This window comes from Engraulis encrasicolus, chromosome 3 (assembly GCF_034702125.1).
Source record: "Engraulis encrasicolus isolate BLACKSEA-1 chromosome 3, IST_EnEncr_1.0, whole genome shotgun sequence".
Lineage (NCBI taxonomy): Eukaryota > Metazoa > Chordata > Actinopteri > Clupeiformes > Engraulidae > Engraulis > Engraulis encrasicolus.
Window position 1 is genome coordinate 26,477,581 of NC_085859.1, and position 26,008 is coordinate 26,503,588.

A 26,008-nucleotide genomic window follows, 5' to 3' on the forward strand; every position below is an offset into this window, starting at 1 on the left:
AGTAGTCAAGAAACGGTACATGACTTTATTTTTCACTGGTGTACACATATGTGCACAGCAAATTTGTCAGAGTTAGATTGATCAGAGTTAGACTGGTGTTCAGACAAAATCTAAACATCAAGAGTTGCAGCAACACTACACAGTGTATCTGTATCTTCACAGTAATCTGAAAAAGTCTACCTGGGACAGTAATCCCTTGATTCAGTCTCTTAGAAGTAGCCCAGTCTATTTGAAACTGTCATTCTAACCCATCCAAATCAATCTGTCAATCAATTCCTGACCTCACCTGAGTGCTAAGGGCTGTCATGCAATGATTAGGATAGGATAGGATAGGATAGGATACTTTTTTTATTCAATATCTTTTCAGGAAATATGTACAGATCATTATTTTTAACATTGATATTGAAAGGTAAAAAAAAACCTTTAAAAAATGATTAACTGCCTGCACCTGCCAAATGCTTAATCACTCGGGTCACATGGTTCACTTGAACATGTATTTAAACAGGGACTGTTGCATTGTACTGCTCACTGGTTGCTAGCTAGCTAGGTGGCTGGCTGGCTGTAAGGCTGGCCGGCCGGCTGGCCTGGCCTGGCCTGGCCTGGCCTGGCCTGGCCTGGCCTGGCCTGGCCGGGCCGGGCCTGGCCGGGCCTGGCCGGCTAGCAGGTCACGTTGTAAGGGTGGCTGCATGGCTTGCTAACTAGCTTGTTTGTTAGCTTGCTTGCCCTGCTAGCTTTGGCCTTCATTTTCCTTAAGGTTATTTTCAGGCCTTTTTTTAAATAAAGAATGCATTTGCATACCCTTCATTGATGATACTAGACTGGTCCACCTCCCTGCACTAGACAATCTGGCAATTGGGCATTTATTTAGGTATCTAATTAGGTTGATGTTTATCGGACTCCAGTGAGTAGAATCAGTCCAATCAGCTGTCTGTGATTGCAGCTCTATAATTGGACTCACCTTTGTATAATCAGTCCAATCAGTTGTCTGATTGTAACTCTTGATTGTAATTGAACTCACCTGAATATAATCCATCCAACCACTGCTGCCATAATTTTACCGTAAAATGTAAAAAAATAATACCGTTATTTATTTAACGGTAGGCTTTGGCAACCACTGCTGCCATAATTTTACCGTAAAATGTAAAAAGGAAATAAACCGTTATTTATTTAAGGGTAGACTTTGGCAACCACTGCTGCCAGCAATGTACCGTAAAAACAACAGTTCTTTTTTTACTGTGTACGTAGACTACACCACTGATACACACACACATGCGTGTGTGACATTTCTTGGTCAGATTCTTGCCATTAAACTTCACTGGATTTCCTACTCTGTTGCATGACTCATCAATAATAATATTACATCAGTTTGACACAGATTCATTCACTTTTGTATTAGTAGATTCAGTCTGATTATCAACAATCATCCGTTATTACTGCTCTGTGTCTCTGTCTGTCACTGTAGCTAGACCCACCACCCTCTCTCCCTACCTCCCATCTCTCTCTCTCTCTCTCTCTCTCTCTCTCTCTTTCTCTCTCTCTCTCTCTCTCTAAATTGCAGTGTGAATTGTGGAATGTGACTATTTGGTTTTGGTGGTGCAGAAAAGGTCAGCCTCCATTGCTTGTGAGGTTGTCCATTCCATTGTAAAGATTTGGCAACCAATCTATTTCGATTTAGATTAGATGCCTTTATTGTGCCCAAGGGGAAATTTGTTTCCACCACCATCAAACATATTTACAGCCAAAAATAAAGACAGAAAACCAAAAACACATACACAATAGAGTACACAAGGACAACATCAGGACATCAAGTGCAATATATGGTCATGCACAAATACTGTCAATAAAACACACAAGCCTACTCTCAACATACACACACACACACCCACTCATACATGCATACTTCAATACAGATACTAACTTTAGACAACATAAACACTTACTCACACAAAAAAACATACAGCCATACCAACAATCACATACTATATCCAGGGGGGGACCATACCAGGTTATTGTGGTAGGTTGTTGTTCAGTGCTGTGATGACAGATGGAGTACAGCTTTTGTTAAAACGTGCTTGTCCCCACCTGAGGGTTCTGTACCTCCGTCCGGATGGGAGAAGTGTGAAATGATGATGGAGAGGAATTGATGACTTCTGCTAAAGAGGATATTGAATCTGGCAATTGTATTCAGGGGCAGCCGTGGCCTAGTGGTTAGAGAGTTGGTCTTTCAATCTAGGGGTTGCTGGTTCGAATCCCCCCTGACCTCTCCCTACATCTCCATCCATGGCTGAAGTGCCCTTGAGCAAGGCACCTAACCCCACATTGATCCAGGGACTGTAACCAATACCCTGAAAAATAATAGTTGTAAGTCGCTTTGAATAAAATGAAAGCGTCAGCTAAGTGCAATGTAATGTAATGTATCATGACAGTGCCAGAGGTGCAGTGAACCACGTATTCCATTGTGGCCTCTCACACACAGATAAACAATCATACACTCATAAATACACGCAGACACATACGGTATATGAGTGCATATTTGCTTGTTGTCTTTCTGTCACTGGAGCTAGACTCAGCAGCTCTCCCTCTCTCCCAACCTCCAAACCTTGGCATTTGGACTCAAATGATGGACTCAAAAGACTGTATGGATTCAAGGGACTAGCCGTTATTCACATGAACCAGAGCTTGTTATGAATGTAACGTGTAACCGTCTACTATCACCTGTCTACCCCCCCCCCCCCCCAAACTAAAAGCAATAAAAAAGTTGATCAAAAAAAAGATTTGGCAACAATCATTCTATATATTCTCGGCTTACAACATATTGGCATTTCACTTTTTAGAGTACAATTGGAAATATATTGACTACAATGTTATTGCTCAATCTACAAATTCACTACAAGTGTTGCAAGTGTGGATGCAGTACAACAGTGTCTGATCTTGCGCAACATTATGCATTGTTCTGCACAGTAATTGTGGTTTTGTTAAATGTCAATCAAATCAACTGCCTGAAAATAATTAAAAAAACCATCAGGGATTTCCAGATATAGCCTAATGAAGTGATATGGCACCTTTCCCAGAAGCTTACAACACTCAATAGCCTATCTCTTAGTATCATCATCATGCTATCTCTCCAGATCTCTTCTTCGGGGAAAAGTAGTTATCATTCCCATCTTGTTTACGGGTGAGAAGATTCCTCTAGGCTTAATTGTTAGGAGAGAAATGGAGAGTTTAAAGTGAATGGCAGCGAAAACGTGTGGGCCGACTTTGAAGAAGAAGAAGATTTAGACAAAGGACTTGTCTGGACAAGACTGCAGCATCATCCTGAAAGTGAAAGTAAACAATTGCTGCTATATAGCACACGGACAGGTACACCTGATCATGCAATCGCTCACACTCTCACTTTTCAACACTGCTCCAGAAGAAAGCTTCTCCATCCATTCATTGATCCTCTGAAGACAATCAACACCATCCAGGAGAACATCCTACGAAGGCAATCTTCATCCATCCTCCGAAGAAGACCATCTCCAGCATCCATCCTCCAAAGAAGACCATCTTTCCGCTCATTCTCCAAAGAACATCTCAGTTCATTCCTTCATCTTCAGAAGAGCGTCTGCATCTCCCTCCATCCCCTCTTCAGACGCCTCCTCCTCACACCTTAATCCAGTCAACATGATGACTCGCATCGCACTTCTCCTTCTTATTGCAGCATCCCTCTACTGCACCGTCACTGCAGGTAAGATGAAGACAAAGGCATGACTTTACAAGTTATATCTTTGAAATAGCTCCTTTATTAAACACCTTTGCAATTCTTTTTTTTCTTTTTTTTGCATTTCATTTTGCAAGGGCCACGTGGGGGTATATGCAATGTTATGAACAACAACACTAATGGTGAGACAGGATCCTTAAACAGTAGTCCTATTTTTGACCAAAAATAATGACACCCCTGCTAAATGTCTTGAGAATGACCAATAGCAACTGATTGTTGGCATATCCGTAGCCCCATAATGCATTGAAATTGAAAAGTTAACTAGTAGGCTAATACGCTACTACATGTATAACATAACGCTTGGCCTTTAGTAATGCACTATGACTTGGTCATTGCCATTCTGGTAACAGCATTTTTTTAATACTGTGTCTGAATGGGTTGAGGGGATGCAGGCCGGGGGAGGCGCTTTAGAAGGTGATTTATTTTGGACAAAAGCTAAGAGTGCAGAGTTCAAGGATTCTGTGGCTCTAGTCCAGACACTGGGAACTTTCTCCGCTCTGCTCTACTCTAAGTTAGGACATTTCCAGGAAATCTGTGTCCCATAGTGCCAGAGCTCTTTATATAGGCCAGCATGTTTGCAAACAGATAACACAAAAGAGAAAGCGAGAGCTTTTGTTTGATTTGTGCTGTTCTCTGCCATGGAAGCTAGTCAAACAGTACAGTTTGATCAGAGGTCACTACTCGGCATGTAGTGTGTGTTACCAGTGACGACATGCATGCCCAGCACCACAGGAAACATGAAACTGTTGTCCATAAGCTGCCTTGTTTGTTTTCATATTTTACATTTTTAACTGTTTATAATTACATATTTTCTTTGAAGGCTATGTCATTTATCAACAACACTTTTCCATGTTGTGTCCTTGTAGGAACTGGGGACATTGCACGAGACTGTTGCTTGTCCATCAATCCACTGCCCCTACCCCGAAGGCTGGCGGCCTCGTATAAGCTGTCCGACCCAGGATGCAACCTCAAGGCCACTGTGTAAGTCTCACTTTCAGTATTTTCAAATCTTAAGACAAGGCCCACGTGTTTTTTTCAGTGGTACAATGTTCCACTGGCATGACAGTGTGCATGATGAGACTTCGTAGAACATTCATTGGGAGAATTAAAATGTTTAAAAACATTCGTTATTGTATCTAAGGAAACAGCCAAAACTGAGAGGCAAGAAAAAGACCCACTCTTTAATACTACATAATGTAACATTACAACTGGATATAGGCTCTTAGTGAATTATTCACCAGTGATTTTTAATTCCCTCTTTTGTAAGCCACTACAGTATTGGATAAAAAAATAAGTGTCATGTAATGTCATTTTTTGTACTAGTGTATTTAAGTGTCGCAACTCTTGTACAGATTTACCACCAGGAAGGGGAAACATGTCTGCGCCCCACTACCTGAGGACAGCGAATGGGTGCGCAAGCTGATTGCTCTGCTGGATAAACAATAAAAAGGTAAAATAATACCAGATTTTAGTTTAGAATGTTGTTGGTGCTGGTGATTAAACTGACCCCCATACAAGGTTACATGTGTGTAACTCAATGTCATGTAACACACACAGAGACGATCTCACAGATTTGCTGTGCAATCTCCCCTAACCTTTCATTTGTTGTACCACCACTATACACTTGTTGACATTGTGTGATTTCATGTTTTCCATTTTCATGGTTTTTCATCAGAACTATGTCTCATCTGCCCCCCTTTACCCATCAATCATACCCACACTGATGTCATCACTTCCTCTTTATGTGGCCCACAGGTTCAGTGTGTTTCCTTTTGGGCGACGACGTGGCAGGGAGAAACAGGAAGCACTCAGGTGATACTGTGTTAAACACAGGGGAAACCCAGCACGTTCATCATGGCATTACTGTTCACAATGTCAAGGAAGACTCAAACTTGCACACTCTTGTAAATGTAAAATTAATTTGTTTCACACTATGATTCCCTTGTGACCTTGTGACGATGACCTCTTTTTCATTTTTCTTCTTCATTCTTCAGTGTCTTTTCAGGATGTTTTATTGTTCATATTTTGTTAATTATTGTGTTTATTTATTCAGGTTTCTGGGGAAGAGAAAACAATAAATCATTTGTGAAACAATGCATGTTTTCTCAGGGATCAAATGATGTATTTTGTGTTTCTTCAATTGTATTTTACAAGTGTGCTCTGTTGATTTTTTTTCTATTTTTTTTGTAGCTTTTTAAGTGATCCTGTTTTTTTTTTACAATAAAAATTGCATTTGCTTTAACATAGTTGTCCTGTGGATTATCTCAAAATGAATAAGAATAGTGACAAACCAATGCCTGAATAAAACTCTTGATGAATAATATTGCCTATACTGTAAACACATTGTAATATCTGGAAGGACACACTTCCTCACATGTTCTGGGAAAAAGGCAGAGAATGGCACCTAAATGAGAAAACCTTAGCTTGAACCTGGACAGTAAACACATAAGAGGAATAGGGAACTTTCTTTGTTCTGCTTTCTGGCAAATAGCCAATTTGTGGTAAACCGTAAAGGGCTTCATCACAAACTCTGAAAAACATCAAAGACATATCAGGAAAAAGGAAACTTCAATAAAGACCTTGGGCTGGGCATCATTGGCATTATGGGATGTAGTATGCATGGCAACAGTATTGTCAAGGTGCCATTTATTCTGGAATTGATGACTTGTGCTGAGGAGGATATTGGCAGTGCCAGAGGTGCAATGGACCGCTTATTCCTTTGTGGCCTCTCACACAGAGATAAACAATCATACAGTCATAAACACACACAGATATACATGAGGGTTCACATTATTTGCTTGTCCATGCATGCACAAACGCAGACACGCATGCAAGCGTTCGCGTCATGTAACAGGGACATTTCTTGGCCAGATTCTTGCCATTAAACTTCACTGGCTTCCCTACTCTGTAACTCATCAGTATTATATCGGTGTGACACACAGATTCATGCTTCCACTTTCGTATTAGACTCATCCTGATTATCAGTAAACATCTGCTACTTCCCCCTGTATCTCTGTCTGTCTGTCACTCCAGCTGGCCATCTCTCCCTTTCTCCCTACCTCCCATCTCTCTCTCTCTACCTCCCATCTCTCTCTCTCTTTCTCTCTCATCCTGAATGCGAGCACACCAGCTGCCCTGAACTCGACGGCCACTGCAGAGAGAGGGGAGGGACCGTGTGTGTGTGTGTGTGTGTATATATGTCTGTCTGTGTTTGTGTGCATGTCTCAAAATGAAACTGAGGCAGTTACTATAAGTCCTGCAACATGGACCAGAAAGGCTGCAGTGTCTGCAAGGACCAGTGAGGAGACAAGAGAGAGGCAGGAGACAGACTCTGCTCTTTTTGGAAACATCTTCACCTGCTGAGAACATCTTGGTCCTTGCTTGGAGGAAACCTCTGGAGCGTCTTCTTGCTGTTTCTCTACTCCTCAGTGATGGCTACGGGTGTGAAGCTTCTGTGCTGTGCTGCCCTTCTCCTCCTGTGCCTCTGCTATGTTGGTAAGTCAAAGAAGAACAGAAATGTTGTGATGGAGTTGTCATGGAGATGATCTGTAGCGTGTGATGCTGAAGAGCTATTAATTCAGTGATATCCGAAGGAAGGAATTTACAGATACTGACATCAGTAGGTGTCACATAGGCAGACCTGTGTAATGCATTGTTCAAGGTGTACAATACATCACTTATCTTTTTATCAACTGCTGTGTAGCATTTTAAGCCAATACACTGTTAAGTGTGAGATGTTTCCCAAAATAAATCTTGTCTTAAAGTCTTGCTGCATAGATATTTTAGGGAGCATCTAATGTCACTACTGTATTTCATTTGATCAAACAGCACCCAAAAACGTACATCATGTATGCTTTTTTAAGTACATTGAGCTGCTTCTGTGTATGAAATGCACTATACGTACATGAATAACCTTGCATTTATGTATTATTGTAATTATTCATTACAGCACTCACACAATGTGAGCTATATAGAGAATTACAAGAGAGATCATACAAGTCACCCTCATGCGGATGGTGGAAATATAACCCAAACAATAACATGCAGTGTTATAGTGTGGGACCAAATACAATCTAGAAGGTGTTAAATCAGGGGTGGGGAGCCTATGTCTTGAGGGCTGTTTACAGCCCTTGAGGCCATTTTATCCGGCCCCGATATAATTTTAATGTTATGCATTTTTAAATGAAATATGACACATTTTGTGAAGAATTCCTAGAAATGAAATTTGCAATACAACTAAGTTATATTCAGGAGGCCTAGAGAAGGCGGGTCTGTTATAAAGGTGTCTGCCTTCAATATATGCCATAAATGCAGGGGGAAATCCTGGTTTGCATTCACGGCCCTTGGAGAACTTTACGGCCCTTTGAGGAATTTGAAATGACCCCTCGAATGAAAAAGGTTCCCCATTTCTGTGTTAAATCAACTCTCCAAGCATCAAATTGACAGCATTTTTTGACTTTGTAGAGTGTATTATGCTGACTTAAGAGGTGTTGTAGTAGACTGTAAGGTGTTAATTCATTGCAGCAGAGATGTGGGCGGGTCAGAGGGAGTAACCTTCGCCCCCGAGAGAGGAAATTCCCACAAGGGACTTCCACACAGGCCATAGCAGTCAGCTGGGGACAACAACAACTGGCTTCTCTACCCTCTCTGTCTGTCTGTCTGTCTGTCTGTCTGTCTGTCTGGCTGCCTGTCTGTCTGTCTGTCTGTCAGTCTGTCTGTCTCACTTTCTTTCAGACACACACAAGCACACTCACTCTCACTCTCACACACACACACTCACTCTCACACACACACACACACACACACACACACACACACACACACACACACACACACACACACACACACACACACACACACACACACACACACACACACACACACACACACACACACAGGGAAAGAGAGAGCTAGCGACAGAGACAAGAATGCAAAACTGAAGCGGTTAATTATTTATTTAGCGGTTAATTATTATTAATGTGCTCTGCGTGTAAAACAAAGTTTCACACTACTGTCGGTCCATTTCATTCCTTCCCCTTCCAACTCCCTGTTCGTCCTTTTTCCTTCTCTGTAAATGCGCGTCACATACATCTGTTTTTGTGAGTTTTGGCAAAATTTTGTTTTGAGACATGCTGAAAAGGAGGAGTAGAGAATTTCATTGAGTCCTTAAAGGGACACTGTGCAGGAAATGGTCAAAAAAGGTACTGCAACTATGCTGCTCATTGAAACTGGGCTGCCTATTGCCAAATTTGATCTTAACATGAAAGTTTACTAAGTAATAAACACATATTTTCTACTATGGTCCAAGTACAGTCATTTTTGCAGCTAAAAATGGCTATTTCTGGAAATTCAAAATGGCGGACCATGGAGAAGATCCCCCTTTTCATGTATGAAAAGTGCAATTGTTCCAGTCATAATGAATACTTTGAATTTGATGGTGGTGGTAAGTATTCATGAAAAAGGTAACATTAGTGAATGGGCAGCATGAATTCTGGAAATAAACAACTAAAAATCTCACACAGTGTCCCTTTAAGTGTCCTGTAGAGAGCCTGTGAATGCAGTAGCCTCCAAAGGTCGACTTTATATTCCATTCACATGTGGGCCGAGACAAGCCAAGAGCAAAACAAATCAGTCAGGTTGTGTGTGTGTGTGTGTGTGTGTGTGTGTGTGTGTGTGTGTGTGTGTGTGTGTGTGTGTGTGCGTGCGTGTGTGTGTGTGTGTTCGTGTGTGTGTGTGTGTGTGTCTGTGTGTGTGTGTGTGTGTGTGTGTGTGTGCGTGCGTGCGTGCGTGTGTGCGTGCGTGCGTGCGTGGGTGCGTAAGAGTGTATATAAGCAAACACTAAGACAGTCGTTACAGTTAATATCATGAAATTTTGCCCCAAATGTTGCTACAATATTGCCAACCTCACATGAAGAGGAGACACTATTGTATTCCATGGCCTCGGGCGGTTGCCCTCCCACTGGCATTGGCTGTTGTGAATCAAAGGCAACACAACCCACGCTAACAGACACCTGTTGAGAGCCCTTTCCCTGGGTTGTGGTTATACTCACTCAGTCAATAGCTGAATGAGATTCGGTTGAAGAGGCGTTTAACTGAGCGTGACCATCTCTGGAAATCCCCTTAAAAGCAACTTATCCTGCTGGGCGACTTCAGGAGAATAGTGTGTAGTACTTCGATTTACCACAGTTTGCAGTAGTGCACTTCAAATGATGGTTTCATCATCATCATCACCATCACCATCATCATCATCATCACCATCACCATCATCATCATCATCATCATCATCATCACCCATCTCCTCCTTCTCCTTCTCCTCATAATCATCTTCTTTTTCTTCTTCTTCTTCTTCATTGGCGTTGGGGGCATGTGGAACAGATAACGTTCTGGGATATTACATCGGGGCATTGACAAAAATGTCCCAAAAAACAAAAGGGGCATGTTTTGTCCAGTAGGGCAAAGGGGCAGGGGCTTTAGCATGTGCATGCCTATGCTGCTGTGGTGCTTCTGCTCAACATGCATGGTCTTGTGATGTTCTGCGTATGTCCTGTCTTCAATTAGTCTTGTTCAAGGATGCAAACTGAATATCAGTGAAAACTGACAATTAAGTCCTTTTGTGTCGTATGTATCATGCCACCCGTGTTGAAATTACATCTGTAGAGCACTTGAGTTCCGTTGCAAAATGAGGTATCCACCATTTGCACCATTTGCATTTTACTATTGGAAACGGACTGTTCAGAAGTCCTATCATCTATGTGTGAATTCTTGTCAATCAAATATTTTCCAAATTTTAAGCCTATATAAAATGTATTTTGCAATGCAATGCAATACAATACCCAATACAAAAATGTCAATTTCCCAAAATGTTCCAAAATGGATATACGTCATTTTGTGATGAAGCTCGTCTTCACTTATACTTCTGCTTTATATAACTCTGGACACCCACCGCTATGTTTCCCCCCCCTGCAGTTCATGGCGGTGAGCAGGCTCTGGACTGCTGTCTGAAGGTCAAGCCAAAGAAGATCCCCATGAGCCTGCTGGCCAGCTACCGCGTCCAGGACAAGGCAGATGGGTGCCGCATCCATGCAGTGGTGTGAGTGTCTCTTTTGATTCACACCTTGCTACACGTACATGGAAAAACATATATGCCCATATTGCAGTTACTTCCATACACACCTGCATGAACACATAGGCCTATGTGCAGTGCACACACACATGCATGTATGTTCACACATGCATGAACACATACATGCACACACACATGCATGCACACACAAGCACACGGACGCGCACGCGCACACACACACACACACACACACACACACACACACACACACACACACACACACACACACACACACACACACACACACACACACACACACACACACACACACACAGACTCACCCCCTCGTTACTTATTTTCCTGATGCATGTCCACAGCTTCACCACAGTGAAAGACCGTCAGCTCTGCTCTCCGCCTGATCTGCATTGGGTGAAGGACAGGATGAAAAAGCTGGATCAGAAGAAGTGGTGCGAGGAGAGCAACTTCCAGGTATAGGCCTACTTATTACGCACCTGGGATGCATTTCTCGAAAGCGCAGTTGCGAACTATGTTAGCAACTTTGTTGTTTACAATGCAATTTCCCATTGCCAACTACTGAAGTTGCTAACTGGCTAACTACTACGCTTTCGAGAAACGCACCCCATGCACTGTACAAAATGAAAAAGGGGCACCGTGGCCCATGTGGCTAAGGAGCTGTATCATATAACCGGGCGGGGACCAGAGTCCGAGCCTATAGCTCAAGGGCGTTTCCCGGTCCTTCCTGATAGCTCTCTCCTACTTGTTCCCTTTCTACTGTCCTGTCAGAAATAAAGGCATAACAATTGGCTAAGCAATTTTTTTGTCCATTAATATTGCTAAATTTTCCATGTCCGCTAATATTGGCAAAAAAATCCATTCTAGGCTAAGACAATGGTGGTGGTGGTGTGTGTGTGTGTGTGTGTGTGTGTGTGTGTGTGTGTGTGTGTGTGTGTGTGTGTGTGTGTGTGTGTGTGTGTGTGTGTGTGTGCGTGTGGTGGGGGGTGTCAACTGAAGTGGCAACTGAAGCTTCAAGAAACTGTGACATTTTTATACTGTGGCGATTCCACAGGGGACATGAATTGTCCCTGGTGCATACAACTACTGTGATTGTAGGTTAAAAACATGTCTTTTTTCCTTGTGTTTTTTTTTGCAGGGAGAGGAATGCGCTAAGTGGAGAAGATGAGTTATATCACCAACTCTTCTATCACCAACAATATGGCAGCTAGCTGACAACAGGAGGCTTAGGAGACGTTTAGGAAGTTAACACGTAGCATTTGGGATCTTTATCTGTGTGCTCTGAAAATCTTTCTTTTCTTTCACATCCATTTGTAATGCACACCGTTCCGCCAGTGGGCCGCTGTAATAGTGACTGAAAAAACGTAACTTCCATAGTACTACACAGCTATGACAGCCCAAAAGGCCTTTAGTAATACATTACGACTTGGTCATTGCCACTCTGTTAACAGCTAATTTAGTACAGGGGACATGTCTTAGTGGGTGAAGGTTTTCTGTGATTAGGCATATATATAGCATTCTTAAATAGAGGTTTAAGGTGATTGGACAATTGTTTTAAAATGAAACTGACCCTTGTGTTAAATTTGAGATATAGGAATACATATATTTTTTTTATGCCGTTTTCTCTTTCTTTTCTTTTTCTTTTTTTTACTATAGCCTATAGACTAATATAAACAAAAATAAGGAATAGACTGGTGTTCCCACATTTTGATGTCAGCATTGGCATTGGAATGATGGTAGCATGTTGGTGTCAAGACATTATCCAAATGTTGTCACGTTTTGTCAAAATAAAAAAAGATGAGAAAGACAATGGAATTGGCTTTGTGTTTCTTTGCTCCTAAGTGAGAGGGGAAGAGTTTCACATTCACAGTGTGATTTGGTTGAACTATTCAGACTGTTTAAGTCACCTTGCATCATAGTGTTTGGCTCCCTCTATCAAAACAAATTATTTTACAGTACAAGTTAGCCCCCTGATATCACAAGAACAAGCAATAAAAGTCCACACAAAAAGAGTTCCTCACATCTTGTGAAATAATATACTGCATTTCCAACCCCAATTCCCACAGGCATATGGTACTGCACAAGACAACTTTCTGTTTCTCATCCCCCCAACCCCCCCCCCCCCCACACACACGCACACACACACTCTGTGTCTGCCGCTCCCATCCCCCTGCCCACACACAAATGCATGCAAATATGAGCCTTCAACTTAACTTTCACTTTCCTATAAACCATTACACAACAAAGGGAAAACAATTTTCCCATCAATTAGGAAATGTTTAGGCTGTGTCAGGTTGGTTGGAGTTGGCACACTGTTCTGCATGTAAGTGTTCCGGACACTAGATCAAGGGGTGCACTTTAGAGATATCTGGGAAAGGCAGTAAGACAGCTGGTTAGACCTGATTTCTGGCCTTCCAAGAAGATGCTTCTGGAAAGTCCCCAAATACATAAAAAAATGAATTATATGATTCTCATCATGTCCCGCGTGCATGCTGGTTGGCTGTACAGTATCTACTGGGACAGAATGAAGAAGTCAGCCAGATGCATGCACGCACGCACGCACGCACCACGCACGCACACAAACACACACACACACACACACACAGAGTGAAAAAAGCCCGTCCCATGTTGTTGTATCAGTCAAACCAAAAGTGAGAGTGAGGAACTGGAAACTGTCCCTGCTGATATGTGTACTGTAAATGATGATAGAAATGGAGATAAGGCAGTGTCAGAAATCCCCCGCCGCTACTACAACTCCGCTGCAGGAGAGGACCTGACCCTGCCGTCCATTGGCCCTTAACCTAGTGTTGATAATGACACCAATGGCACCTGGGAGTCTGCCAAGTGCCAAATAATAATAATTTGGATACTCACACATGCAAACATGCTCTCTCTGTCTCTCTCTCTTTCACACACACACGCACACACACACCCCAGAGCGTAAGTGTCATAGTGTGCAGTTCTGAGGAGGAAATAAAGTGTGTAGTTCCGAGGAAGAAACAAAGACACACACTTTCCTTCCTAAACGGCCCTCCGGATAAGGATACTATATCATTACCACTATAATGATCATTATCATGAAAGGATGACCAGGCAGGCTAGAGCAGGCCAAAGTTTGACATGCTGTAGAGCTTTGCTGATTCCCTGGTGTCTTATAATGTGGATGTGAACATTACCTTCCATATCCCGGGTGTCAGGAGGACACAAGAGGCCAGTTGTGTTTGGAGACTGAAGAGAGGGATGACAACAGGGGTGTGTGTGTGTGTTTCTTCTCCTCTGGATTTGCACTCTCTCTGTCCCTGTCTCCGTCTCTCTCTCTCTGTGGGTGAGGATGACCTCTGGGAACCTGGAGTAGGTGTGGGAAAAGCCGAGGACACCAATGACCCCCTTGTATGAACAGCCAGATGAAGAGAGCGAAAAGAAAGAAAGAAAGGAAGGAGAGAATGCGCGCGAGAGAGTGGCAGAGAGAGAGAGAGAGAGAAAGAGGGAGGGATATATATATACAGTATGGACAGAAAGTCTACCAAGGGTATTTTTACGGTTGCTCAGTACATAATAATAATAATAATAAGCTTCTGATACATGTCGTCCTTTGGGTCTAGACTCGTATTTTGAAGTGAGTATGACAAACCTTTGCCCTGTCATTTCGTAGAATCGATTGTAATATCAAACAACAGTTAGCTGCGTTAATGACAATTTTTGTTGAATATGGTTTAATGATTGAACTTCATATTAACTAGGCCAATAGTTGAGGTCATTCCCAATGCTAGTATATGCTGGTATCACCAGAGACGGTCTATTGGGAGAGAACTAAGAAAATCTTTGCCATCACCACCAAGGAAGAGAGGGTGATGCTTCATAGGTTTAACTACAACTCCCTCTAGAGGCTGATCATTTCAGTACAACATTTTATTGGATTCCATGCGAAAACGTACAACTTGTACACTACCTTACAAGTAACTATTACATTTATTACTGATATCATTGTAATTCTATAGAGAATACTCTTAGTCACCTTGCTAAGTTTGTAAAACCCCAATCCCCATGTAGCAATGTCTGCAGTTAACATTTTGTGTGCCATATCACCCAATGATGATACAAAGGAAGAATTATAAGAAGAACCAAAGACCACACACACACACACACACACACACACACACACACACACACACACACACACACACACACACACACACACACACACACACACACACACGCACACACACAGACAGACATGTACACACCAGAGTGTAAGTGTGATAGTGTGAAGTGTGTGCAGTTCTGAGGAAGAAATAAAGACCACACACACACCAGAGCTGTGTCCACATGAGCACTTTGTTATTAATATCCATAGAATGTAGGCAATGCCATCAGACATCATCATAGAGCATGATTGGGTTGAGTTGGGTTGGGGGGAAAGAACAGAGGTGCCACGTGAGGTACAGGTATATTTACAAGCAGGAGCAGGAATTACAACCTACAGTAACAGCGGTGGCAAGGCCCGGGTTCAGAAACGAGAAAAAAATCCCTGACACAAATTTCATCCAACCAGCTTTGATTAAGGTGATCGTAAGCTGAGTGAACTGTGTTGGAGGGAAACTGTGGCAGGCGTTTGACTTTCTGGACCGGGTTTTTGACACCTCTGCAGGGGTGCGTTTCTCGAAAGCGTAGATATTAGCTGGTTAGCAACTTGGGTAGATGTCAATGGGAAATTGCATTGCAAACAACAAAGTAGCTAACGTCGTTAGCAACTATGGTTTCGAAAAATGCACCCCAGCCTAGTTAGGCAAAACAAAGAGAGGAGGAGAGAGGGAGGAAATCATCATGTCAGTCAGTCTTTTCAAATATTTTTTTCCCCAGGGGTAGAGATCCACCAGCTAGCTATGTCCTTTACAAAATCCATCCTACACAGACAAGGACGGTCCGTCCACATGCAACGATATTCTCTGTTTCGGAAAAAAGGCACTAGCGCGCTTTTCTTTACATCAGCTCCTCTCCAAAAGCTATGAAGATTTTTTGTTTATACATATCTGCCTTGTCAAAGGCATTCAAATGATGCCAAAGCATCTTCCCAAAAACCCTCGCCGTAATATCTCACCATCTTTCTGTCTTTCTTTCCTTTACACTTTAAAAAAATATTCACTTTCAATACCCAGTCAGTCAGTCTTTTAACATTCTTTCCATTTCCCCCCAGGTCGTAATCCCACCCCTCTTTTTTTTCTTCCTCTTTTCCTCTCCCTCTCTCTCTTTCGTTCTTATGCCTCTTGAATACAACCACTACCACATTAGGCAACATGATCTGAGTGACGGACTGTCAGCCTAGAGGATGCCCATGGACTGCTAAAGCGTGTTCGGAAGACAAAGGGATGTGTCTGTGGTGAAAAAGGGAGGTAGGGAGGGAGAGAGACAGAGAGAGAGAGAGATAGAGAGAGAGAGAGAGAGAGAGAGAGAGAGAGAGAGAGAGAGAGAGAGAGAAGAAAGAGAGACAAAGAGAGGGACAAGAGATGGACAACAACGGAGAATGTCTACACACCGTGCAGACACTTTTTTCTACCCATAATTCCCTTTCCCAGTTGGTGGCCTTCATGTGATACATATTCAGTAGTGGGGATGTCATCAATGCTTTGTGATACATTATTGACACGACATATTATTGACATTGTCTGTACAGGTGCTCTTACTTTAAACATGGGAGGACAAAACACACACTTACAGCAGCAAAATTAAATTTTGTTCGTACTAAAATTATATAAAAATAATATAACTGTACAACAACATAGCAAAAAAATAAAGTGAAATGAAACCAAATGACAGTCAACTCAATGTGGTTAAACGTAGTCACATATAATATATATTAGTACATATATTACTTATATTAGCTTAGCCTCTGGTCAAGCTTTGTTGTTTACAGGATGACTAAACTATATCCTGTGATAAAACCGTCATTCCTGTTTTCAGAAGATATTGAGACACATTCCAAATCTAAGGCCACTCATTGCAGTCAAATCAATGTACATTATATACCTTATACTCTAAAAGTGGATCTGAAAAATGCCAAAACGAAGCACCACGTAAATGTGGCATAAATATACTTTCAATTGGCACCTGTCCGCTTAAAAATTTGTGTTTGTTTTTTTCTTCCCTCTCTTTCTATCTTTCTCTGTTCATTCTTGGAGGATGGTGGCAACATAAGAGGGGGTCGCAAACAAAAATATTAAAACAAACAGATAAAAATCAATAAATATCTCGTATATCTCTCGAAGTTCATTCCTGACTTTGACCACCAAATGCATTTACATACTGTAGCCTACAGTCTAACCTCATCTCCACACCGTAAAACTTTCAGACATTCGTGCTGTACAACGTCGCAACGTGGCCCAGGATATGTACATACGTAGACTCTTATGCACATCACCATGATGATACTGCCTACTACACCAGTGATTAAAGGAACAATTACATTATCCATGAATAAAAGCCATATAGTACAGTAGTGTGATGGGTGGTGCTTACATAAGCTGGGCTGGCAATGAGGAAACCTGCGTGACTGGGCAAGGTCCAGACATTCACTGACCATAGAAGCACATTATACATGACGTGATGTGAGGGGGAGTGTTAAAGAAGAAGGCAGATGAGCGGTCTCATGTTAAGGCCATTCACACACGCACGCACGCACGCACGCACACACACACACACACACACACACACACACACACACACACGCACGCACGCACGCACGCACACACACACAAACGATAGCGATAAACTATTATACTCTATCCAGTGAAAATGAATACTGCTTTCCTCTCTATTCCAGCCATGTATCCTTGTTATAGTAGTGCTATTATAATACATCAAACTGCAGAAATCTCTCGCACTTCCACTCCTGAACAGCAGAGTGCTGTTGCCTTTTTAGGAATCTAGAAAGGTGTGTGTGTCTGACTGGACGCGTCAAAAGGAAACGATTTAGGCATTGGGTCACATGCATACAAATAAATAAATAAATAATGGTAATATTTCAAATAATAATTCATATACAGCTTCGCTCTTGATGTATGTACTGTACCAGCAGGATGTGCTGTAGATACCCTGACATGCGGAGCGGACCTGAACCCTGTGAGAAGGGAATAGAGAGAAGGGGTAAAGGGTAGATAGGGATGGGCGTCTGGTGCATCTGTCCAGTGAGAGATGGCTTTCCTCAAGTCTGCCCAAGAATTGTGTGTGGTTGCTGAGGGTCCCGGATGAAGGGTGGAGAGAGGTTGGAAGTGGTAGTGTAGTGTAGTGTAGTGGTAGTGGAGGGTTTGAGAGTCCGGTTGGGTTGTCTTAAGGCTGAGGAGGTGTGTTTTACGTATATGCTACCTTGTCATTTCCCTGTTTGTATGTCTCAATGAAATGGCAACGCAATATCCCCCCCACGTGTAGTAGTAGCGTGTTCTCGTCATGGTGGTTGTGTGGACTAATTCCCTCACAGGATCACTTTTTTATACAAGACATTGCACACATCTCTCAAACAGACCAGTGTCAACACCATCGTCCATCAATCAACAGTAGGTCACGTCCCAGTTTGAATTACAGGAGCACGTTTGATAAGCACACATCTCTTAAGCAGACCGAGTGTCAACCCCCATCGTCCACCAACAGTAGAACTGTTGAACTGTTCTGAGGTCAGTCCCGTCATCCAGCGTTGGCATGCATGGAGGGGGATCCCAGTGACGTGGCAATATCCTCTGAGTGATGAGCAATGCACAGAACACTCTAACGGGCCAGAAAATGTTACGATGCATCAACATTTGTACGTACGTGTGTTTTTGTCTAGTCTCTACTTGTGCATTCGATCAACGTGTGTATACAGTCCAGTCCATAATAAATAAAATGAAAGGCCTTTCCTTCTTCCAAATCAGTACAATCTATACACCCATGTACATCCATGTATTTTACAAGTGGTGAGGGGGGAGGGGAAGGGGGGGTGTTTTCGCTATGCAAGTTCAATGGTCTGCACTTGTTCAGCTTTTAGTTCCTGGTTCTTGATGATTCTACTGTACTGCTGTTCAGATTCTTCAGACAGCTACACCAGGGAGGCGGTGAAAGCTACGAACATACGGAACATGTATTTTGTTTTTTACACAAAGCATGACAATAGCAGGATGCCAATGTTACAGCAATGTAATCTGTGGAGTGTGCTTAGGTCCTCTGCGTATACATAGGGTAATCACACACATACACACACACATACATACACAAGCACACACAGATGGACCAGAGTTATTTTCTTGACTGGTCCGTTACTGTAGTGTGTGATAATACTTATAGGGGTGTAAGAGGTTTTAGTTCTGTGTATGCCTGTCTGTGTGCGAGTGTGTGTGTGTGTGTGTGTGTGTGTGTTAGTGTAGTCTCTGTGTGTGAGCAAGAGAGATCTTATGTATACCTATGCATACCTTATGTATAACAACAATTCCTCCTCCACCACCTACATCCTTCCTGTCTATGTGTCTACACGTGTCTACACGTCTACATGTGTTTTTCAGTATGTGTACGTGTTTGTGTGTGCATATACAGTATGTCCCATCTATATTTGACTCCACATCTGTCCTAGGGCACCCACATACACACAGCGCACACTCCCTGGCATGGGGTCCAGGGGCTCCTAGGCTTTCAGTGAGGCATCTCTGTGCCATGCCCCCCCTGGCTGTCGCTCTGGATCTGGTTGTGACTGGTTCTCTGGTTGGGGCTACTGCTCTGGCTTTGCCCCTGGTGGTTGGTACCCTGGTTGGGGCTTCCACTCTGACTGTGCCCCTGGCTGGTACCCTGGATGGGGCTTCCACTCTGACTGTGCCCCTGCCCTCGTCCCTGGATCTGGCTCTGGGTCTGGCTGTCGTCGTTGAGGAGGGTGACGTAGATGATGGGCACCAGGCCTTGCGTCTGCCCCAGGGAGCACAGCAGCCACTCGGGGTCGGCCCTCCGCACCACCCGCAGCACCTCACCCTTCTGGAAGCTCAGGTGGCCAGGCTCGGACGCCTCATGGTGGCACAGGGCACGCACCTCACTGAGGAGGAAGAGGAGGGGGAGGAGGGGGGAGAGAGACAGAGGATGGAGACAGCAAAAGAGAGAAGGCAGCAGAAGAGAGAGAGAGACAGAAACACAGAAACAACGATGAGAGAGGGAACAAGAGAGACAGATAAACAGAGAGAGAGAGAGAGAGAGAGAGAGAGAGAGAGAGAGAGAGAGAGAGAGAGAGAGAGAGAGAGAGAGAGAGAGAGAGAGAGAGAGAGTGAGAGAGAGAGACAGACAGAAGACAGAAAAGAGATAAGAGGGGAAGAGAGACAGAGATGAGACAGAAGCATAAGCAGAAATTTTAAAAAGACAAAACACTGTAAGGCAAAAAGGCGAGACTAAAAATAATAAGCACGAGAAATAAAATACACAGTAACTCAGAAAGGAGATACTGCTAATAATAAACATGACAGGAAAATCATCTTGAAAGAATTCACACAAACAAGAACAAAGGACAAAAGGAGATGTTTGCAGGCGCATTGACATTCCCCAAGCTTTACTGTCATGGAGTAAGATTAAGGTAACAATTAAGGACGATTGTCTCCGAGCGAAAACAGTCTGCTTTGTCTGTTACCATGGAGCTTTGTGTTCAGCAGCGGTGGTGGTGGTGGTGGTGGTGGCGGAGGATGGGGCTTGGGCTTGTGTCAGCTGTGTCTGCTGCGCTGCGGGGCGACCTTCACTCTGAAATGTAGAGGACGTATCCGCGGGGGCGTCGGTCCGTCTCACCGCCCCGACCGTCTGGGCCACCAGCCCCAGCACCGAGCGATCCAGACTTAGCCAGCCCGATGGCAGCCTGAGGTAAAAAACACACACATCAAATTCAAACACGGGCAAGCAAAACAGATGGTTACAAGAACAGAATAAGTAACACTTCTTTGCTTAATATAGTATACATGTATTTTATACTATATTGATAATAAATAATAACATTAATTTCTCAATACATTTGCAATAAAATTTTGCAATATTATTGTGCTTATTTTCTGGTACAGGTACCGTATGCTAAATGCAGCCTACCTCATTCCTAATTTCAGGCACCGTGCTATGCCTTCACTTCTGAATAATGCATCTTTTTCTTTTCACCTCTACCAAGGAGGTTAGGCTTTCGGTCGTGTTGTTTTGTCTGTCTGTCTGTTTGTCTGTCCGTTTTTGTCAGCAGGCTAACTCAAAAAGTTATGAACGGATTTGGATGAAACTCTGTGGAGTTGTTGGATTGGTAGCCTTCAAATCTAGGCGCCCCTAGTGACCGCAAATTCAATTGCGGGACAGGGCGAATTTTGACACAAAAAGAAGACAGAAAGACTATAAAATAGGGTGTAATATTGTCAAATGGGTCATTTCACGTGAAATCAGACACTTTGGGACCCGACCGACCAGGATTTCAATCATACTTGGTGTGCCTTTTCAGTAGCAAGGTAGCACCACAGAACTGCATTGGTTTGAATCTGACACTAATATTAAGGGAGAAACAGACTAGGAAAGGTTCACATGTGAGGGTAGGACACTATACATTCAGCCTTGAATATATCAGTCAGTGTTAGTCACAAAAAGATGCCTGTGGTGTTGTTTGAAAGCTCTTTTCTGGCTCTACATATTACACAATCACCTTGGAATACAACTACTCTCAGAATATGAATTATGATACATTGAAAAATTAAAAATTGAATATCTAAAAAACTTATATTTTAAAATGGCCAGTTCCTTGTCCAAACGTAGCCGCAATGTCATGAGCAGCACCTAAAATGCTGGTGTTCGGTTTGTTTATTCATTTCAGAGAGAATTTGACTCACAAATATGCGTCATACAGACCACTTGCTAATAATATGGTAATACCATAGTAGCATCACATGACAAAAACAAAAACAAAACAAAAATTGGTCAGTTCCCATGGTCCCAGGTTTCAGAAACTAAGGCAGATGTCCATTTATACACACCAAATGATGATATGTGAATGTTTGAACATTCCTTCTCTGTGTACCTGTGCCATCTTCCCTTTACCGTACTTTAAAGAGATAATCAATGGCTACACTCTCATTTTGTAATCTACCAGTGCATTTGAAGCAGCAGCTGTGTCTTTTGTAGATAATGTATAAGTACGTCCCGTTGCAGTTACAGGTTCCACTACCAGAAGCACATCCTGATGATCCATGACAAGTCTATCTGGTCTGAAGAGAAACGTGAAGAATGGAGATGGCCCATGAGGATGCAGGAAGTTCAGTTTCACCTCTCCAGTGCTCGGCATACATTCCTCAGCACATGCTAGCCACCAGTTGCCATCATATACAGCTACAGATACCCTTTGATGCTTGAAAATGTAACACATTCCTTTACTGAGCTCACTCTTTCAACTCTGCCTTATCTGAATGCTCAAAATGGCCTAACTTCCACTGTGTCCATTGACAATGGGCAGAAGCTGTGTAGTTTTTGAGTACCTGGAATAGTTCTTGCAGATTCAAACCTTTTCAACAGGTTCTCAGCTTCATGATGGTACATCTCTGTTGTGGCAAACTGGCAATGGATGTTCTTGACATTATCCTTGACTGACTCCCTTGAACCAGGAACGTTTTTAAAACTATAGTTTTGTAATTCAAGATGCTATTCAATCATTTCACTGGAACAACCAGTGCAGGCCACAATCCATCCATTTGTATGCTACTACCAAGATCAGTTGAAACTGGGGAAAAAATCTGTTTTGTTGTTATTTCAGACTGCAACATTCATGATACAATTGCTGTACATCTGTTTCAGAAGCTCCTAATTCAGTTCCTCAGTGACACTTCATCAATGACAGAACATCCAAAGAAGATCCTATATTTTTTCTGATGGCTGTGCTGCACAATATAAGAACCTTAAAAACACAACAAATTTGTGCCACCACAAGGCAGATTTTCACATACCTGCTGAGAGGCACTTTTTTGCCACATCACATGGCAAAGGTCCATGTGATGGCGTTGGAGGGACAGTTAAATGGCTTGCTGCACGAGCAAGTCTGCAACGTCCTATTGACAATTAAATTGTAACGCCATACCAACTGTTTGAATTTGTCAAGGATAATGTCAAGAACATCCATTGCCCAGTTTGCCACAACAGAGATGTACCATCATGAAGCTGAGAACCTGTTGAAAAGGTTTGAATCTGCAAGAACTATTCCAGGTACTCAAAAACTACACAGCTTCTGCCCATTGTCAATGGACACAGTGGAAGTTAGGCCATTTTGAGCATTCAGAGAAGGCAGAGTTGAAAGAGTGAGCTCAGTAAAGGAATGTGTTACATTTTCAAGCATCAAAGGGTATGTTGTAGCTGTATATGATGGCAACTGGTGGCTAGCATGTGCTGAGGAATGTATGCCGAGCACTGGAGAGGTGAAACTGAACTTCCTGCATCCTCATGGGCCATCTCCATCCTTCACTTTTCCCTTCAGACCAGATAGACTTGTCATGGATCATCAGGATGTGATTCTGGTAGAGGAACCTGTAACTGCAACGCGACGTACTTATACATTATCTACAAAAGACACAGCTGTTGCTTCAAACACACTGGTAGAGTACAAAATGAGAGTGTATCCATTGATTATCTCTTTAAAGTACGGTAAAGGGAAGATGGCACAGGTACACAGAGAAGGAATGTTCAAACATTCACATATCATCATTTGGTGTGTATAAATGGACATCTGCCTTAGTTTCTGAAACCTGGGACCATGGACACTGACCATTTTTGTTTTGTTTTTGTTTTGTCATGTGATGCTACTATGTTATTACCATATTATTAGTAAGTGGTCTGTATGACGCCATATTTGTGAGTCAAATTCTCTCTGAAATGAATAACAAACCGAACACCAGCATTTTAGGTGCTGCTCATGACATTGCCGGCTACGTTTGGACAAGGAACTGGCCATTTTAAAATATAGTTTTTTTAGATATTCAATTTTTAATTTTTCAATGTATCATAATTCATATTCTGAGAGTAGTTGTATTCCAAGGTGATTGTGTAATATGTAGAGCCAGAAAAGAGCTTTCAAACAACACCACAGGCATCTTTTTGTGACTAACACTGACTGATATATTCAAGGCTGAATGTATAGTGTCCTACCCTCACATGTGAACCTTTCCTAGTCTGTTTCTCCCTTAATATTAGTGTCAGATTCAAACCAATGCAGTTCTGGGGTGCTACCTTGCTACTGAAAAGGCACACCAAGTATGATTGAAATCCTGGTCGGTCGGGTCCCAAAGTGTCTGATTTCACGTGAAATGACCCAAATGTTCTACGATCCAACAGCTTCCATGGCGAGGTCTACACTCTCCGAGTGCATTTCTTGTTTTAAATATATTTTAGGGGCTTGTATGCCTTTATTTGATAGGACAGTGTGAGATGGTGACAAGAAGCGAGTGGAAGAGAGAGATGGGGGATGATCGGAAAATGACCCTGGGCCAGAATCGAACCCGGGTCCCTGGGCCTGCATGTCTTTTTTGTGAAGGTCTATGTCTGCACAGATGGGTATAGTAGTGGTCAAGATCACTAAAATGGCACTACACAGAACCCATTACGCCACCAAGTGGTGGGGATCTCACACACCTGTTCTTCTGAGTCCTGCTGGATTTCTGCTCCGACGACCTCTCTAACGTGGTGGATTTGGTGGTGGAGGCCATGCTAGCTCCAAACAGCCTCCCCCAGCGCATGCCACCCTGGGCTGGGCTCTCCTCCGCAGCAGCTCCCCCTGCCTGGGTACCACCCCCAGTAGCCCCAGTATTCCCAGTAGTCCCAGTGACTTCACTCTCCGGCACCGCTGGCTCTGCTGCCTGACTCTTCTTCAGTTCGGTGAGCACCGACTCTGGTGGGCTGCCCATCCACGCGGACTTGGCTTTGGCTGGCCGCTTGGGGTCCGTCGTGGGTGGGCACTGAGGCTGGTGGCTGGTGCCAATGGTGCCACCGCTGCTTAGGCCTGTTGTGATAAGTAACACGTTGAATATTTAATTGTATGACAATTGATTAAAACTGAGCACAATAACTCTAGCTGCAAATATTCATATGAGTGAAACAAAGGAGATACGCACGCCGCGCTTCTAAATGAACAATCTGGTGCGACCAGAGCAGGACTAAATAATAAGTACAAAGGAAAAAGAATCTGGTGCCACACGGATGTCTTGTACGGTCTTACTGCACTGAAAAAATAAATTACAAAAAATAGACATCCGTGTGACACCAGATTATTTTTTTCCTTTGTACCTCATATTCATATGAGTGATTCTAATAGTTATAGCTGCAATATTTATATGAGTACTATATTGGATGATTGTTTTTTTCCTTCTCTCTCGCTCTCTCATCATTATAATAACATTAGATGAAATTGACTCATCTTGAATCCCAAGTGTCAGAAAATTCCAACAAAATACAGTAGTTTATCGCAATAATTTCTGGGATGATCAATCTTCCAGAAACATGCCCAGCAGTTTGTTACGGTATTATTTTTGGAGGAAAAACAACACACACCAGAGGTTTCGAGGTACAGGTAGCGGGTAGTAGATGACTTTAGAGGGGAGGACACCACACACTCTTGTCCATCATGCTGAATTTTATTGAATGTTTCGGGAAGTGTGGCCTCTCTCAAGTTTTTAGGCTGAAACGCTGTTTGTATAAATACAATTCAGCATGATGGACAAGAGTGTCCTCTCCTCTAAAACGGTATCAGGCTTACCATTGCTACTGCTGGTGCTGCTGCAGCTGTGGCTCCTCTGGTGGTAAGGGGGTCGCTGCTGTTGCTGCTGTTGTTGTCTTCTCTCGTCCCCAGCTCTGCCTCCTTCCTCCAGCCCCTGCGTGGCCTCTGCCCCCTCCACCACCCCCTCCCTGGGCGGAGGGTGGCTCTGCCTGCGCTGAATCTGCCCTTGACCCTGCCCATGGCCCTGCCCCTGGCTCGTCTCTCCGGCGCTGCCCTTCTTCCTCTTGTCCAACTTGACGAACTTGGAGCCCTCGGTGGAGTTGTCGATGTAGACCTGGGAGCTCTGCATCAGCTGGTACCACCAGCCCGCCTGCCTGCTGCTCCGCTGCCTGGACCCGGACACGGATCCATCTGTGGCACCGGTGGCCCCTGAGGACCCTGCACCTGC

The 26,008-nt window shown here is 43.2% G+C and overlaps 3 protein-coding genes across 3 annotated transcripts in view; 2 read left to right on the forward strand and 1 right to left on the reverse strand.

Moving 5' to 3' along the window:
- The first annotated feature begins 3,146 nt into the window (after window positions 1–3,146).
- On the forward strand, window positions 3,147–5,782 carry LOC134445929 (C-C motif chemokine 26-like). Its single transcript, XM_063195089.1, has 4 exons — window positions 3,147–3,727; window positions 4,627–4,741; window positions 5,113–5,210; window positions 5,516–5,782. The coding sequence occupies exons 1-3, from the start codon at window positions 3,664–3,666 to the stop codon at window positions 5,204–5,206; spliced, it is 273 nt and encodes a 90-aa protein (XP_063051159.1). The 5' UTR covers window positions 3,147–3,663; the 3' UTR covers window positions 5,207–5,210; window positions 5,516–5,782.
- Window positions 5,783–6,987: 1,205 nt separating this feature from the next.
- LOC134445927 (C-C motif chemokine 19-like) lies at window positions 6,988–12,666 on the forward strand. The gene is made up of 4 exons (XM_063195087.1): window positions 6,988–7,255; window positions 10,727–10,850; window positions 11,201–11,312; window positions 11,995–12,666. Exons 1-4 carry the CDS (start codon window positions 7,192–7,194, stop codon window positions 12,022–12,024), a joined length of 330 nt encoding a protein of 109 aa, XP_063051157.1. The 5' UTR covers window positions 6,988–7,191; the 3' UTR covers window positions 12,025–12,666.
- A 4,903-nt stretch (window positions 12,667–17,569) lies between these two features.
- The window catches only part of rusc2 (RUN and SH3 domain containing 2), a 50,469-nt gene continuing 42,030 nt past the window's right edge, over window positions 17,570–26,008 (reverse strand). Inside the window, exons 11-14 of the mRNA XM_063195074.1 lie at window positions 25,600–26,008; window positions 24,480–24,846; window positions 20,482–20,700; window positions 17,570–19,899 (exon numbers count right to left, since the gene is read on the reverse strand). The exon at window positions 25,600–26,008 is cut by the window's right edge and continues 662 nt beyond it. Coding sequence (XP_063051144.1) covers window positions 19,509–19,899; window positions 20,482–20,700; window positions 24,480–24,846; window positions 25,600–26,008 — 1,386 coding nt within the window. The 3' untranslated portion in view covers window positions 17,570–19,508. The remainder of the gene's footprint in view (window positions 19,900–20,481; window positions 20,701–24,479; window positions 24,847–25,599) is intronic.